The sequence below is a fragment of the Mytilus californianus genome, unplaced genomic scaffold (genome assembly GCF_021869535.1).
Source record: "Mytilus californianus isolate M0D057914Y unplaced genomic scaffold, xbMytCali1.0.p SCAF_1, whole genome shotgun sequence".
NCBI classification, from domain to species: domain Eukaryota; kingdom Metazoa; phylum Mollusca; class Bivalvia; order Mytilida; family Mytilidae; genus Mytilus; species Mytilus californianus.
In genome coordinates this window covers 98,501,882-98,519,637 of record NW_026262581.1, presented here as the reverse complement: position 1 = coordinate 98,519,637, position 17,756 = coordinate 98,501,882, and the positions used below count along the sequence as shown (strand labels likewise).

At 33.6% G+C, this 17,756-nt stretch overlaps 1 protein-coding gene and 1 long non-coding RNA gene across 3 annotated transcripts in view; both read left to right on the top strand.

Annotated features, from left to right (window-relative positions):
- Positions 1–367: 367 nt before the first annotated feature.
- LOC127727122 (uncharacterized) lies at positions 368–2,466 on the top strand. The gene is made up of 2 exons (XR_007993784.1): positions 368–909; positions 1,480–2,466. It is a non-coding gene; the product is annotated as an uncharacterized LOC127727122 (long non-coding RNA).
- A 10,926-nt stretch (positions 2,467–13,392) lies between these two features.
- LOC127727013 (uncharacterized) overlaps positions 13,393–17,756 on the top strand; it is a 42,367-nt gene continuing 38,003 nt past the window's right edge. The window contains exon 1 of one of the 2 annotated variants that reach the window (XM_052234407.1): positions 13,393–13,493. In XM_052234407.1, the coding sequence (XP_052090367.1) occupies positions 13,476–13,493 (18 nt within the window). In that variant the 5' untranslated portion in view covers positions 13,393–13,475. Of the gene's footprint in view, positions 13,563–17,756 lie in introns of both variants that reach the window. The other variant, XM_052234399.1, reaches the window with a different exon arrangement.

Below are 17,756 nucleotides of genomic sequence, written 5' to 3'. Positions count from 1 at the left end.
TTCATCATCAATATTTATTTGCTTATTGTGACAAAATTAGACAATACTGGCTGCTAAAAGCGAATTATTATTTCACTATTCCACTTTCATTAATGATTGAACAAAAAAAAAAATCATATTTTATAATTTTTAAAGGCAGTGCTTTAATGCCTTTCTAGTTGCCGGGTTAATCCTTCCTTCCGCGATATCCAACTTATCTACGTGGGGGGTCATTAGACTCCAAGTAGATCCGGAAATGTTGAATTCTCTCCTCTTCTTATTGCGATATAAAATGTTTTTTGTTTCATTTCATTTACATTGGGAAATAGAGAAACGATCATTGAGTTTTGTTAGTTTTAAAAACTCTTGATATATTAGTATTTTGCATTATAAGCAGTCAACCGATTGACAAACTAGAATTATTTGAATTCCGTGTGGAAAGAGCTCGGGTTGATTTCGAGTGTTATCTGCAATCTAGATGTTTATAAATCATTTCAGTCGTTGATATAATAATTAAAGGTCGACTGAACATGAATTATATTATACAATTTAAAGCGCATTTCTGTTTATGCACGTGAACCCGTCTAACGTTATTTTCGCAGTTATATAAAGTAGCAAATTATCGTTCCTGAATAGGTGGCGCCGTGGTAGCGGATCCTGTTCCTCTTCTTCCGGTTTCTGCACTGTGCAACTATTTCAGTTATATTTTTAATTAACGATGCCAACTACTTGTTGTTGTGTACCTGGATGTCATTTAAGAGGAGGACATGCATTTCCAAATGACTTAAAAAGAAGGAAAAGTTGGATCAACGCCATGACCCATACGCAGATTGGACGAGAACACGATGATATCGTGGAGTCCATCTCAATCAGCTGTTGTTTGCAAGGCACGTTTTACTGAAAAAGACTACGTGCAGGAAACTATTCATGGTAAAACTCTATTTTCTTTGTGAAATATATAGTTATATATGTAATCGCCATGCGAATAAACCAAAGTCTGTTTACAACCGCAATTATCGTTTTAGAATAAAAGGGGGTGGGTAATTCAAGACGTCATAATTTTTTGGATTACGATTCAATGTGATCTGTTTGAGATTTTTTGGTGATTGCTACAATTATAATGATTTCTTACAAGAGGTATATCATACTGAGAATTATTTTAGCAGTAATTATGCTAATGTAGTAATGACAGGAATGCATAAGCTATGCCTCATAGACTTTCTTGAAAAATATCAATGACAATGTTAACAGGAACAAAACAATGACATGCTCTCATCTATATTATAGTTATTTAGGTACAAACAATGTACATTTGTTGCATAAGTCTCTCATTGTTTGTCCTTTGGATTTACATAACATACATTGAATCAGGCAAACATAGTTTTATCCAGATTGTAATGAATAAATCTAGTTAATATTTCGCCAGGTAGTACAAAGTATACATTGCTAATGGAAGTTCATTTAATTATAAAAAAACAAATGTTTTATAACCTTTTTCAGGGCGCAAACCCACCATACAGAGACTTAAGTCTACTGCAATTCCCAGCCTATTTTCCTGGACCAAGCAAGAGACTGAATCGTCCGCAAAAAGAAAAATCAGGGCAGTTTCCTGTGAAAACAAAAGAACTAAACTTGATGAATATTGTAGTAGAAATCTAGAGGAAAGTTTTGATTGTAAAGTTGGTTTTCCTGAAGAAGTCATTCATACTGCAGAAAGGATTTATGACTATCCACCACCAACTGCCGAGCTAATGTTGAGCTTCACAGATGGAATTACGCAAACACCATCAATGCCTATGTTTTCAGCAGAGAATTTTGAAATGAAGACACGTGACACAGCCATGCATTTTTATACCGGTTTAGAGTTGTATACTAAATTTTTATTTGTTTTGACCACACTTGGTCCAGCAGCACATTGTTTGAGATACATATATTTTCAAATTGATAGGGTGTCAGTTGAAAATCAGTTTTTTTATGACTTTGATGAAATTGAGGCATCATACAACCAACTTTGAACTGTCTAGATTCTAGATTGAATCTAGTGTTAAGAATATTGTGTATACATGGATTGTTTTTATGTCTAAACAGTGGTGTGAGGCTCACACTTGGCCATCTAGTGGTTTAGTCAGGTATTTTTCACCATCCAACTTCAAATTAAAGTTTCCTACGACTTGGATTATTATTGACAGCACAGATTATCCCGTGATAAAACCTAAAGCTCCTAGAGCTCAGGCAACCTTTTCATCAAATAAAAACAGAAACACTGAAAATTCTTGAATGTTCGACACCTGGTGGTTTAGTCAACTATGTCTCTATGTCACATAGAGCGAATTATTGGACTTGGCAAAACATACAAAATTCTAATAAATCCTATGAATGGAACTGAAACAAAACTTTCATCTGAAATAACATTTAGTTGTTTTATGTTGTGTAATTTTAGAACTTGTATTGTGCCAAAGGATGCATAAATAAAAGTGACGCAATGAATTTTGTTCTGATATATATATATTTACAATTACATGCACATGTAAATTGTAATGCATATAAAAATAAGGAGATGTGGTATGATATTCAGTGAGTTTATCAAACTAAAGTGCATAAGAAATGGGTTTAAGCAGTTACAGGTGTTACTGTCACCGTACAATCTCCAACAATGAGAAAAACTCGTACCGTGTAAAAAATTTCAGAAATCTTACAACTAAGTTTTGTTGTCTCACCTTGACTTTGGTGAATTTTTTATATCTGTTGATGTAAATATAAAAAAGAAGATGTGGTATGATTGCCAATGAGAGAACTCTCCACACATGCACAAGAGACCAAATGACACAGAAATTAACAGCTATAGGTCACAGTACAGCCTTCAACAATGAGCAAAGCCCATACCGCACAGTCAGCTATAAAAGGCCCCGAAATGACAATGTAAAACAATTCAAACAAGAAAACTAACGGCCTATTTTATGTAAAAAAATGAACAAATATAACAAATATGCAACACATAAACAAACGACAACCACTGAATTACACTTTTATAGGCTGCTGACTTGGGACAGGCACATACATGTACATGTACATACAGAATGTGGCGGGCTTAAACATGTTAGCGGGATCCCAACCCTCCCCCTAACCTGGGACAGTGGTGTAACAGTACAATATAAGAAAGAACTATAAAAATCAGTTGAAAGAGGCTAAACTCATCAGATGGATAAATACAAATACAAGTGGACGTGGTCAGGTAGTTGTACATCCAAACAACAAAAAGACACTAAGTACAAATCTGAGAGTACTCGCAGTTACTGACAGCTAGTTCAAAGCCACTAACAACTGATAAAAAAATCTTGCATCTAAGACTAAATTATCAATCCGTAAGCTCCCTTTAGAATTTTATAAATTTTAGATTTTACATTTCTGAGTTATGGGGTTTTATTCATTAAAAAAGGGGGGATTTTCCAGTTTTTGGACAACAACTCAAAAATGCTTTAAGCAGTTCACATGAAACTTTGGTGAATTATTTATAGCTATTGATGTAATCTCCCTATTGATTTTCATAAATTTCAAATATGACATTGAGAAGAAATTGAACTTTATTTGTTTATAGTCTGGCAACAGATTTATTAAGTATTGCACAACAGCAAGAAATCTTTAATTGAATATAAATTCAATTCATATAACCAATTTCAAGTTCATTGACTACATTTATTCAGAAACTAGAATATGTCAAATATTTAATTACAATCCAAATTCAGACCTGTATCAAGCTTGAATATTGTGTCCATTTTTGCCCCAGCTGTTCAGGGTAGTACCTCTGCGGGTGTATCCAGCTGTGCTCAGCGAATCAGTTTATTTCTTAATTAAGAACTCCTTTTTATACGACCGCAAAAAAATTTTTGTAGTCGTATATTGGTATGACGTTGGCGTCGTCGTCGTCCGAAGACACATTAGTTTTCGCACTCTAACTTTAGTTTAAGTGAATGGATCTCTATGAAATTTTAAAATTAGGTTCAATACCACAAAGGGAAAGTGGGGATTGATTTTGGGGGTTATGGTACCATCAGTTAAGGAATTAGGGGCCAAAAATAAGCATTTTTGTAACTTCCAGACATAACTTGTGTGTAAGTGTATGGATCTCTCTGGCATTGTACCACAAGGTTCCATATCACAAAGGGAATGCTGGGATTGATTTTTGGGGGTAATTGCCTCCAAATTTTAGGAATTAGGGGCCAAAAAGGGGAAAAAAACGAGCATTTTTCTAGTTTCATGACAATAACTTGTGTGCAAGTCTATGGATCTCTCTGACATTGTATCACAAGGTTCCATATCACAAAGGGAATGCTGGGATTGAATTTGGGGGTAATTGCCTCCAAATTTTAGGAATTAGGGGCCAAAAAGGGGCAAAAAACAAGCATTTTTCTAGTTTCATGGCAATAACTTGTGTGTAAGTGTATGGATCTTTATGAAATTGTACTACAAGGTTCCATATCACAAAGGGAAAGCTGGAATTGAGTTTGGGGGTAATTGCCCAAAAAGTTTAGGAATAAGGGGCCAAAAATAAGCATTTTTCTAGTTTCCAGACAATAACTTGTGTTCAAGTGTATGGATCTCTCTGAAATTGTACTGCAAGGTACCATACCACAAAGGGAATGCTGGGATTGATTTTGGGGGTAATTGCCTCCAAATTTTAGGAATTAGGGGCCAAAAAGGGGAAAAAACAAGCATTTTTCTAGTTTCATGACAATAACTTGTGTGTAAGTCTATGGATCTCTCTGACATTGTATCACATGGTTCCATATCACAAAGGGAATGCTGTGATTGATTTTGGGGGTAATTGCCTCCAAATTTTAGGAATTAGGGGCCAAAAAGGGGCAAAAAACAAGCATTTTTCTAGTTTCTTGGCAATAACTTGTGTGTAAGTGTATGGATCTTTTTGAAATTGTACTACAAGGTTCCATATCACAAAGGGAAAGCTGGGTTTGAGTTTGGGGGTAATTGCCCTAAACGTTTAGGAATTTGGGACCAAAAAGGGGCCAAAAAACAAGCATTTTTCTAGTTTCCAGACAATAACATGTGTTCAAGTGTATGGATCTTTATGAAATTGTACTGCAAGGTACCATACCACAAAGGGAAGGCTGGGATTGAGTTTTGGGGTGATGAATCATAAGGGGGTTTAAAAAATTTGGGGGGGGATTCTTTTTCCTTTTTTTTCTTTAAAATTTTCCATTTAAAATTGGTTATTTCTGATTTATATATAAAAGCAAATAATAATGATATGGTTTGAATAGGTAAATTAAATTTTTTTAAGTATCTTAGACCACTTTCATTCTGTGTCAGAAACCTATGTTGTGTCAAATATTTAATTACAATCCAAATTCAGTGCTGAATCAAGCTTGAATGTTGTGTTCATACTTGCCCCAACTGTTCATGGTTCGACCTCTGCGGGTGTATCAAGCTGCGCCCCAGTGGAGCATTTTATTTCATTCATAAATTACTTTATGCTTGGAAATATAATTTTGCTTGGAGTTGAAAGAGTTGACATGTTGCAATGTACATTTACTCTACATAGTTCTATGGTACCAAATCAAAAGTTTATATAAAGAAAGAAGTCAAAGGTTTCCCATCATAGTTTAGTTACATACATTTTTTTTGTACCTGAGGTCGTTGAATATAGATCATTATATAAATAAGGAGATGTGTTATGATTGCCAATGAAAAAACTAAGGATTTTCTTATCCAAGGAATAGATTACCTTAGCCGTATTTGGCACAACTTTTTGGAATTTTGGGTCCTCAATGCTCTTCAACTTTGTACTTGTTTGGCTTTGTTACTATTTTGATCTGAACGTCACTGATGAGTCTTATGTAGACGAAACACACGTCTGGCGTATTAAATTATAATCCTGGTACCTTTGATAACTAATTTGACTATAAACATAGATAAAAAAGGTACAAACTGGACATAATGCACTAGTTCATAAACAAGTGAGAACAATCGCCTTCATATAGTGCTCAGAATATGACATTCATAAAACTTATTCAATATCATTAGAGAACTCTAAATCTTAAATACTGAAAGCAACCTCTGATAAGTACACTGTACTATGCAAGATAATGATATAACTGGACTTAAAATACACACAACCTGTAATTAACTGCCTTTACAGCGCTTTCGTGCTTTGATTTATATCTCGTAGCTAGTGCCCCTTTAACAAAGCAAATAAACACGTATTGATAATTGATATTTCAATATTGAATTCCAGTGTGCAATATATGCATAATAAAACGAACATGAATTAATGGCATTTAATCGGTACTGAAATACACATAGTTAATATTCCGGCATTTGATGTCTTATCCTGAGACGAGAAAAGTCTGTAATTCTTTATCTCATTTAAGCCAATAGCTAGTCAAGCGATTTGTTAAAAAAATCTAAACGTTAAGGAATGGTCATGCAGTTAATTGAAACAGGCAAATCCTTAAAGCGGCGTCGGGTCGTTAACCTAAATAAGTCAAACGGCAGAAAAACAGCCAAAAAAAACACATCTTAAAACCATTTTTTTATGATTTATGTTAATTTGCGCTGGGGTCTTCAGGGAAGGGCGTGGTTTTGGTGTTTTGATGTGGACATGATGTAGAAGTACAGATGACGAAACAAGCACCATTTCCAGAGGTAGGAGACAGAAACGGCTGGCATACAGTTATCAGAGATGCATTTTTTAGTGAGAGGTAAGGCGTCTGGACAGAAAGAATTGGGTGGGGGTATATTTTCAGTCTCACGATGAGTTTTTATAGCAAGTTTACATGTACGTAAACAGTTTAAGTGTTGATTAATTTCTATGAGTGAATAAATGGAGAGATCATGGAGATGTAAGGCATACTTAAATAACAAAGTCAATGGCCAATTATTGGCACAAAAACAAAGCCGCATAGACAACTCGTGAATGATGCAAGATGGACGATTTTTTTACTGCCTATTTGTAGTTTTAGTAAAGATTTGTTTGTCCCTTGATTTTGAAAGTTAATAAATATAGTTAGTATAGGAAATATTCCATCTATCAAATAATAATATCACATGTTCACAACAATAGTAAGATTTTATTAATAACACAATTCAGTTTCCAGGAACATATGTGTTTTAAGCCTTTAAAGTTTTTGTATTTCAGGCAAAAAAAACCCTCTGAAGTATTGCTTGCATTGCTACATTTTTAGATCTCCCAATAACCATTTAAATATGAGCTGCTTATTCATAAAGATAAAATATCTTGCAACCTGTAACAATTCTCTAAAGGTTAAAATTAAGTCATTTCCCATTTTTTTATTATTAAATAATTAAAAGTTATGCCGTGGGTGGACCAAAATGTCCGTTTTGAACTAAGAGGGTAAACGCATACAAATGTGTGAAAATTTCTAAAGCATTTTTCAACCCACAGTCTGGCGAATATGTCGGAAATGCAGTCACTAATGTGTTTTATATGAAATAAGTCCTATAAGTTACGATGCAAAAAACGGCGACCTGGATCTTGCTGTTTATTCGTCTTGTGTTACCAGCTCTTTAAATTTCAATGTTTGAATCTTCAGCACCAGTGTCAGAAACTAGACTGACATACATTTCATGTAGAATTTGTAATTTGTAGAAATGTTTTCACATAGAACTTCGGAAAATGCATGTACCACGTCAGGAATATGACAGTTGGTTTCCACTCGTTCCGTTGGTTGTTAACGTTTAATTTTGTAAGTTTTATGAATTTCCCCTTTGTGAATTTACCTTGCAGCTGGGTATTTTTGTGATACTTTATTAACAGTTCGCCGATTTAATTTAATTTACAGAAATGTTTATACATATAACACGAATTTTAATAGTATATACACTACTTCGTATTATGCAAATCCTTGCAAAGAATGTTAAAGAAATAGTGTTTTCCGTTACAGTTATAATAAACATGCTTATTGAAATAATACATTTTGCAGATTTAAATTGGTAATAAGAAAGCTTGAAATACATAATTTGGAATATGGTACACTGATATTGTAGGCGCAAAATTATAATTACACTATAAATAAATTGAATATATTTTGACATTTCATTTAAGATTTATACATCATTATCATTATTGATGTAAATAGAGAATATCATATGGCTTTTTCAATATCACATCCGTATCAACCCGAGACACCAATATAATCCCAAGAGCTCTGCTCGCCGGAGGGATTATATTGGTTGAGGGTTGATACGGTGTGTGATATTGATAAAGCCATATCATATACACTTTATTATATACATATACCTCACGTAGGTGTTTTTTTTTATGTGACATGACGTCATACTGATAAGGAGGTTTGAAATGACGTCATACAGATTATAGGTTTGACATGACGTCCTACAGATTAGGGGTTTTATCCTGCAATCAGCTAACTATTGTACAAATAACAGGTACACAAATAAATTTTTGCTTTATTTATCCTTGTACAAATAAAGTCTCCTGTTATCCCGCTTCCATGTTGAGCAAGCGGTAATATGGATATTTCTTTTTGCGTACCAGTTCATTTTGGGGTCCTCTTCGCGGTCCGCGTTTAAACTATGTCGATTTCTTTGAAAAGTTAGGGACAGTGATTTAGATTTTAACAACTAAAGTTTCAAGTGTTGGATGTAAAATTCAGGATAAAAACAATATATGTACATTGTCGGAAAATATAAAATTTATTTGTACTCGCTTCGAAACAGGAGAAAAGCTCGGCGAGCCTCGCTTTTCGTCCTGTTTCTAAAGCTCATACAAATAAATTTTATATTTTCAGACAATGTACATATATTGTATATTGATAAAGCAACAGTAAATGCAATCGATGACGTGACGTCATACAGATTAAAGGTGTGATAAAGCCTTTGTAACCGTGCTGATATCGATATCATCACGGGTGGCTGATACAGCACGCTTGCCAATGATTGTATTACACAAACAATTTGTCTGTATTTACTACTAAGTATATAATAAAGACTCATAAATATGGAACGCCATGACTGTCCTCTGATGTTGTTTGTTTAATATGTTGGGTGCTTTATGCATTATGTTCAGTAGTATTTATCTTATGTTCAGTAGTTTTCATATTATGTTCAGTAGTTTTGACATTATGTTCAGTAGTTTTTACATTATATTCAGTGCTTTGGTTATTATGTTCAGTAGTTTCATTATTATATGCAGTGGTATTTAAAATATGTTCGGTACTTCTGACGTTATATTCAGTGCATTTTTCAGTATGTTCAGTACTTTCGACATTATGTTCAGTAGATTCAATATTATTTGCAGTACATTATGTATTACCTTCAGTGGTCCCGGTTTCTTTATATTCGGTGGATTATTCATTATGTTCAGAAATAGCATCAGTATTATACTCGGTTCAATGAACTATATGTTCAGTGGTTGTATCATTATGATGATGCAGTAAAAGTCGGGAAATCAATAACGGAAATAGTCGAAAAAAAACGAACGCGGTTATTTTTGACGGACGTGTTCTTCATGGACAAATAAATTCTGCCCTTAGATACATTTGTGTAAATGTACCTTTCAACTAGCTACAACCATTTCTCAGTTGATAAGCTACAAATTGTCGCATAGACACCTATGTGACATGTCAAAAGCGTTTACGGTTTCTGGGCACCAAGTTCCAGACACCAGAGACGCGTACATTAACATAAACGCTACAATCTTAGAAAATAATTTCAACAATTAGGTCTGGTGCAGGAAACATTAGCCATACACTTTTAAAACCCTGAAGCACCTCCAGCTCTATTATCATAACACGTGGCCAAATAGCCAAACTGAATGATATTACAAAAGGCAATATCACCAGTCTATAGACTGTCACCATTCCTAAAAAAAATTGCACTTTCAAAATTACTACATGTATATATGTGCCATCGTCTAAGCAAAGTTTTATTTTTATTTGTCATCAACCGTACTAAAATATGTTAAGATTAATTTCAGTTCACAATTTGTTTTCAACTTAGCTGCCGATTTTTAGTTTGTTTGAAACGGCGGGTTTTTTTTTCGCTCAGAGGGATATGAGATAAAAATGTCTTCTATGACCGTAAACTATTAAATAATAAAACGTTTCCTTCTAGCATGTCGGTCTTTTGCAAGGAAAGGTTCCATTTTTATAAACGCACGATATAGCGGGTGATACATCAGGATTGTTTGGGGGTTGGGCTACCCTTTTGTTCTAAGATTTGGCCAAAACAATGAGCGGATAATAATAGCATGGCACACTCTTTCTTTATATAAGTTTCTTGATCGGAACCACATCCCCGTTTTTCGAAAATATTTGGATCCGCTCGGGCCTGCTTGAAATATCTGGAGACAGCTCTTCCAATTGGTACTCAACACTCCTCTTCCTACTAGTATATCCTTTCTTGGTTTGATGACTATTTATATAAATCTCGTAGGGTTTTCATTTCTAACAAAACTTCAAATGGTTAATCATACGTCTAAGAATAAAGCGGTTGTAGGGAAGTTGAATAAATCGACAGTGAACGACCGGATAAATGCATAGCTACCTATCCCATTTATACTTCCAGTGTAACCCTAAACATACATTTTTCCTTGCCTTAGGGGCCTGCTGTCTTATTAATAAAAAATCGTAATGGTAAAAATAGTCGAAAGTTATGACGTCATAAAAGATCTAAGTATTGTGACGTCGTAACTTACGACTGCTTTACACTAACGATTTTTTGTGAAAATGCGTAAATTGCGATTCCATTAGAAATGAGACCTATTCGAACTATTGTATAGTTTCTTACAATTCTCCAAGGTTGCTTTATCATTCATTTATCGAAGACCTTTTGGGTGATTTCTAAAAATTTACTATTTTGTATTTATGTTAAATGCTGGTGTATTTGACCTTGTTACGTTTTATCATATCCGTTCTTTTTCTATTATGTTTATATATTCAGCACATATGGGCCCGACACGGAGCTCGTAGAAAACACCCTAAATAAAGTACCCATATTTGTTTGAGTTAAAATAAATGTACATGTAATTTATGCTTTAAAAAGCTGTTTTAAGTGTACGCTGTCTCGGCAATGCCATGATGAAGTATGATCAAATCATTGCCATGGTGATGTATGATAAAATCATTGCCATGATGAAGTATGATCAGATCATTGCCATGATGAAGTATGATCAAATCATTGCCATGATGAAGTATGATCAAATCATTGCCATGATGAAGTATGATCAGATCATTGCCATGATGAAGTATGATCAAATCATTGCCATGATGAAGTATGATCAAATCATTGCCATGATGAAGTATGATCAGATCATTGCCATGATGAAGTATGATCAAATCATTGCCATGATGAAGTATGGTTAAACCATTGCCACGAGGAAGAATGACCAAATCATTGCCACAATGAAGCAGACCTGGGGTCAATTACATGCCAAAGTAAATAATTACAGTTCAATTACATTGTTTTTTAAATGTAATTAATTACATCACAATTACATTGATATTCAAATGTAATTAATTACATTACAATTACATTGCCAATGTAATTAATTACATTTCAATTATTTTTATCCAAAGACATATGTAAGAGCTATATCATTTAGAACAAAATCATGAAAATGACAACAGGCTAGATTAGAATGAAACTTATATGTATGTTAGTGATAAATTTGTCCTGGTAAAATATGTCCGGGCGGACACATATTACTAGTATAAAAAGTCCATGGTTACCGAATTTACTAGTATTTTTAGTCCGATGTTAGTAATTTATGTCCCCAGACTAATTTTCCTAGGAATTCAAGTCCATGTCATTAATATGACTAGGTAAAAACGTCCATGTCCTTTATTTAAAAGGTTAATTTTAATGAATTAAATCATTTACATTTAAACAATGGAAATTTAAATGTTATGTTTTAATATTGTTAAAGAGTTGTGTATTGATATTCTAATAAAATTTATGTCCCCAGACAAAGCTTGGGACAATTTTTCCTAGGAAAAAAAGTGCCAGACATATTTTACTAGCTATGGACTTATTTTCCTAGGAAAATTTGTCCTGGGACTTACATTCCTAGTAAAATCATGGCCATGGACTTGATTAACTAGGAAAAAAAGTCCGGCGGACAAATTTTACTACCGGACCAAATTTACTGTTACATATATACCGGTACGTTCACTTTTTAACAATAAAACATTTGAACAAGATTTGTTTAAAATAAAAAAGTTTTCATATTTCTAACGTTATTGTTACATTCAATCACCCTTCGACTTTCAATGCTGATTATTTGTTTGCATTTCTTTTTTTTTATAGGAAAACAATGTATAAAGATTTATATATATAAAGTGCCTAGAAAATGAACATTACGATGTTAGAGAAGATCTGATTCTTTACTTCCTCACCGAGTCGGACTGGAATTAACCTGCACTTCTCACTTCTACGAGAACACCGCCTAGCATTGCAAGAAAATTTCAAGTTTCTACTAAAAATAATAATTTATATTTTAAATGTTTTCTTATGTACCTCTTGTGAAATTTGAAGTAACCTTAAAGCTTCCATTTATTAGAGAAGAGTAATGGTAGCATTTTAAAGACTTCATGTTATTGATTTCCCGACTTTTACTACATCATCATAATGATACAACCACTGAACATATAGTTCATTGAACCGAGTATAATACTGATGCTATTACTGAACATAATGAATAATCCACCGAATATAAAGAAACCGGGACCACTGAAGGTAATACATAATGTACTGCAAATAATATTGAATCTAGAGAACATAATGTCGAAAGTACTGAACATAATGAAAAATGCACTGAGTATAACGTCAGAAGTACCGAACATAATTTAAATACCACTGCATATAATAATGAAACTACTGAACATAATAACCAAAGCACCGAATATAATGTAAAAACTACTGAACATAATATGAAAACTGCTGAACATAATATAAATACTACTGAACATAATGCATAAAGCACCAAACATATTAAACAATCAACATCAGAAGACAGTCATGGCGTTCCATACATAAATACTACAAACTTTCATTCGAATACATTAAACGGCATTTATTTTTCATTGAAAATTAACTTTGAGTATAGCTGTGCCGAAAATCCTAATTTTCTTTAAATGAACGCTGATATAAAAAAAAATGTAAACATTAACGTGTTTTAAATATTCAAGTATTATTTTAGGTGCGGTTTGTACAGTTTGTTTGTGGGTGTTTACGAAACCTTTAATAAGTGCTACTGTAAATATTATGACGCAATTTCAAACAAGCTACCGAGGTCCGAACGGTAAGCTATGAAAATGTGTAAAATTTAAAATTTCAATACTAAATGTATAAAGTGAATTTTTAAATTTAAATATTCAATTGAATTTTTAAATTTAGATACTCAATGTATATAGATTGATTTTTTTTATTCAAATACTGTATTGTTTTGCTTGATTGATTTGAAGGAAGCGAATAATTTTTGAAACTAAACGTCAACATCTACCATGAAAAGAACAAGAATAGTACGCATATTGTGCATTTTTCTTATTAGCTTGATTTTTTATTTGATTTGCAAACGAATATTCCTGAAGGTAATACGTCTACTTCATCAATTGTCAATACCATCACACATATACACACACACATGCAAAAAAAAAATGTGAAAGCGTACATCACAAAAAAATCGACGTTAAACGAAGTTAAAAAAAAAATAAAAAAAATAAAAATAGAGTAAAAAAATGTTTTGGAAAACGAATACCCTTCATCAGTACCAGTTCTGAAGAGTATTATTCATTATTCTGAACTTCACGCAAACTGAACGTCGCTTATTTACCAAGCTACAGACTTGTGCATTCGATAATCTTGACACTAATACACATACACAAGAAAGTGAGAAAGCAGAACAAACCATAAATAACAGCTTGTTAGATGCATTTTATCAACAATGTTAGGGAATTTCTGTTGAGTTCTTTGTTAAAATGAGTGTTTATTTTATATCTTTTTGTATTTACCGTATTCTTTATTTGTTAAATGGACATTTGTGTTCTCTTGGGATTCGGCCGTGGGTGAAATGTCCATTTTGGACTAAGATGGTAAATCCATACAAAACTACTATTCGAACATAAGTAATGTGTGGAAATTTCTAAAGCATTTTTAACACACAGTCTGGCGAGTGAAAAAGCCTATACGCAGTGCCTCTTAGAAAACTTAATCCAAACGACCCTCATCGAAGAACAATACGATAGACTGGCCTACGCATCACTTGGAACATGGACCTGCAAAAATCCCGCATGTAATGACAATAATAAATCCGAGCAATCAGGCGTGTTTGTGTTTATAATGTAAAAGGCGTTTAGAGGTGAATAAAACGATTGGTTTCTACAAAAGATCAGATTTTAATCGCCTCTAACCAACGTAAAACGTGGATACAATTAATGAAGACTATCAAATATCTGCTTTCAACACCAAAGTAATATATATATTTCTGTTTGGTATTAAATTAATAATTAAGATCCATTTTGTTACATCTTGTGATCCGTTTATTTGGCAATCGCCAATGGCAGTCAGCAGGGTTTAAGAACATCCGTTGTTCGACCTGCTAGTCAAATGCGTTTTGTTAAAATATACTTTTTCACTTTTTTGGTCTTTTGGAAAATGTTGTTTGTGCTGTATTTAGACCCCTCTACCAAGAAATTTGTTTTGCATGCACACGTATAAAAATTGCGGTTTTTATACGCCCGTCAAATTTTTGACGGGACGTATTATGTTATACAAATGTCCGGCGTCCGTCCGTCTGTCTGTCCGTCTGTCCGTCTGTCTGTCTGGCGTAAACATGTCGCACCGTAACTTGAGAATGACTTATCTAAATTTCATGAAACTTAACATAGTTGTTTCTTATGATGGTCAAATGATCTGTATACTTTTTGGTGAAAATAAGATTAAAACTTTTTGAGTTTCGGGACTTAGTAACTAAAACAGGTGTGTTTTTTTTCACATGTTGCGCCGTATCTCAAAAACAATTTATGATTATTGCTTAAAACTTTACACACTTCTTAGTTATATTAATCTTAGGATCTGTATACTTTTTGGTGATGATTCAAAATTTTATTTTATATATTGAGTATTTTGTTAAAAAAGGGGGAGGGGTTTTTCACATGTCTCGCCGTATCTCAAAAACAGTTTATGATTATTGCTTAAAACTTTACACACTTCTTAGTTATATTAACCTTAAGATCTGTATACTCTTTGGTGATGATTCAAAATTTTATTTTTGAGTTATTGAGTATTTTGTAAAAAAATGGGGAGGGGTTTTTCACATGTCGCGCCGTATCTCTAAAAAAATTTATGATTATTGCTTAAAATTTTACACACTTCTTAGTTATATTAATCTAAAGATCTGTATACTTTTTGGTTTTGATTCAAAATTTTATTTTTGAGATATTGATTTTTTTTGTTTTTAAAAGGGGGGTTTTCACATGTCTCGCCGTATCTCAAAAACGATTTAAGATTATTGCTTAAAATATTACACACTTCTTAGTTATATTAATCTAAAGATCTGTATACTTTTTGGTTTTGATTCAAAATTTTATTTTAGAGATATTGAGTTTTTTGTTAAAAAAAAGGGGGTTTTCGCATGTCACGCCGTATGTCAGAAACTATTTATGCTTATTGCATAAAAATTCACACACAAGACGACGGGCGTATCATGCGCTCATGGCGCAGCTGTTTATTATCCAACGCAATCATAGGTTTGAACGTTGTTTTCAATTTAGACTTGTTTATATTTTTTCGATTGGGCTTGTATTATATTTGCCTTCTGGTTTATATGATCCGTTCATCCTATTTCGACTCTTCCAAATCCAAGAGTCTATCATAAATTGAGGTAAATTATATGGCTTTCCAAATACCGTTTCGATTCCTAACATCACTGAAGAGACATTAATTGTCGAAATCCGGATATGGTGTACAAATTTTCCACCTTTTGTTTGCGGTATACCATCTTTTCCGCTAGCATCCTGTAATTATACTGAAGAGATTAGTAGATGATCATTTCTGTACATTTAAAAAAAACTTCGTGTATTGTGATAAGACGTCCTTGTTTAAATTCCTACGAGAAGGTAACACCTCCCGAAACGAAAGCTGATTTTTATCCGCTTTAGTTAGAGGAGGGGATAAGGCGTCTGTGCAATGCTAGGCGGTGTTGTCTTGGAAGTGACAAGTGAAATTACATCCCAACTCCTTTGTTCTAACAGGGGTGATCTGAGTCGGATCACAATTCCTTGACTTTTTTTTGTTCTGTAGATATATGTATTCGGAATAAAGACCAACTTTCAAAATTTATATAGAAAAAATCCACTAAATTTCCAGTCTATGCGGGGAATCGAACTCAAGACCTTAAGCATGTCAAGCCACGATTCATACCCCTGCACCAGGACAACTGGATACAAACTCACTGTTAATTTAACATATTTAAACATTGTATCCGGGTCTCATTAAGGGTATATACTATATAGTAATATATAAAGTATATTATAATTATTTTAGGGCATTCTGAACTAGATGTTATGAAGCGTAAATGTTTTTTTCATATAGTCTAGAAGAGCTGGGATGTAAAATAGTTATCCCACTCGGACTTGGTGTGTCAGTGTAAGATCACCCTCTGGCCTCCGGCCATCGGGGTTATCTTAGTACACTGACACACCGCGTCCTCATGGGATAACTATTACAGTACAGGTTCCAGCCCAGCTCGGGGAGGACGTAAAGAATCAGATCTACTCTAACATTATCAATGGGAAATCTAGTGAACAATCACTCTTCTTATAAAAGAGGGACGAAAGATACCAGAGGGACAGTCAAACTCATAGATTGAAAATAAACTGACAACGCCATGGCTAAAAATAAAAAAAACAGACAAATAATAGTACAGAAGACACAACATAGAAACTAAAGACTAAGCAACACGAACCCCACCAAAAACTGGGGGTGATCTCAGGTGCCCCGGAAGGGTAAGCAGATTCTGCTCCACATGTGGCACCCGTCGTGTTGCTTATGTTATTACAAATCCGGTAAATAGTCTAATTCGGTAGGTCACATTCGTGAAAAGGGATGGGTATTGTAGTTACGACATAAGGAACATATCCGATATCATCTGTGAAACGGTTATTCCATAACGGTCAACGAACTCGTGATGGCGTCCGTAAAATTTACGAAGGGATGATTTCAACTTCACCACTTGGAACTCTTGGTTTAATAGCTTCCTTGTGAGCAGCAATCCTCTATCAAGGAAATCATGATAGGAAATACAAGCCCGGAAATATCGTATCAATTGGGAGAAATATACTCGGTATGCAGGCGCTGCTGGAATGTTGCTACATAAAAATGGAAAGTTCACAATTGGGAAGCTGAAATCATCACTTTTGTCGTAAAGTTTTGTTTTATAATAGAGTCGAGAAAATCAATGATAAAACAATGCCGGTGACGATACTGATCAAAAGTTATTTCTAAATATCAATTTTACATTTTAAAGAAATTATTTGTTAAGATGTGTTCATTAGAAATATACATGCAAATACACGATTTTCAGTATTTATCGAGATAATTGCACAAGAAGCTTGTGAAGCTGAAATTTATACAAAATGTTAGTCTTTGCTGCATATCAATAAAAAAAATAGGAAAAAATTACGTACATACAAAATCTAAAGATCTTTCGGGTCCAATTTTCGGAGTTTTCCACAAAGTTCTTAGCATGTTACAAATTCTCAAAATATACTTATTTTTTTCACATC